At 56.8% G+C, this 599-nt stretch overlaps 1 protein-coding gene across 1 annotated transcript in view; it reads right to left on the bottom strand.

Annotated features, from left to right (window-relative positions):
* Nucleotides 1-100, bottom strand: part of nhsl3 (NHS like 3) — a gene marked incomplete at its 5' end in the record, with an annotated part of 32,694 nt that extends 32,594 nt beyond the window's left edge. Inside the window, one exon of the mRNA XM_080020707.1 lies at nt 1-100. This exon is cut by the window's left edge and continues 168 nt beyond it. Coding sequence (XP_079876833.1) covers nt 1-100 — 100 coding nt within the window.
* Nucleotides 101-599: the final 499 nt, after the last annotated feature.

Here is a 599-nt window from a genome sequence, read left to right as displayed (position 1 = left end):
CGCCCGACTTCTTCTGCCCACGCTGGGCTCTCGCCTCCCGGGCCAGGATCTCAGAGACGTCCCTGGGCACCAGGTCGCCTGTGGAGCTCCTCCGGGACATCCTGGACGGGTCTCGGGAGCCCCTGGAGCTCCCAAGGTTGCTCAATCCAGTTCAAGGTCAGCAGGGGTGGTTCAAAACTCCACCCCACTCCACTCCACCCCACCCCTAGTCCCTCACACTCAGGTCCCTCTTTAGTTTTGGCCTCACTCTGTCTTTAACTTCTCTCGGTGTCAGTCATCGTCCGGGGCGATGATGAGATGCTCGGGGCCACGGCGAGCTCCATAGTCTGAGAGAGGGATCACAGTGAGAAGACGGGAGAGGTTAAGAAGCGAAGGGAAAGGCGTGAGAGAATGGAGAGTAATTACAATGGAGAGATTAATTTGGGGAAAAGCCGGAATTCATGAAGGATTAGCACTGAAAATGGACGGACGTGGAGCGGGCCCACGTCAATTGCTGGAACGCACTGTTGCAGAAGCGCCAGCGGGAAATGTTCCACCAGCATTCCCACAATGTTCTCCTAAAATATTTCGTTCTGTAGCCCCCCCCCCCCACACTCTCT

The sequence above is a fragment of the Zeus faber genome (genome assembly GCF_960531495.2).
Source record: "Zeus faber genome assembly, chromosome: 1".
Lineage (NCBI taxonomy): Eukaryota > Metazoa > Chordata > Actinopteri > Zeiformes > Zeidae > Zeus > Zeus faber.
The sequence above is the reverse complement of the archived record's forward strand: the minus strand, read 5'-3'. Positions and strand labels throughout refer to the sequence as shown.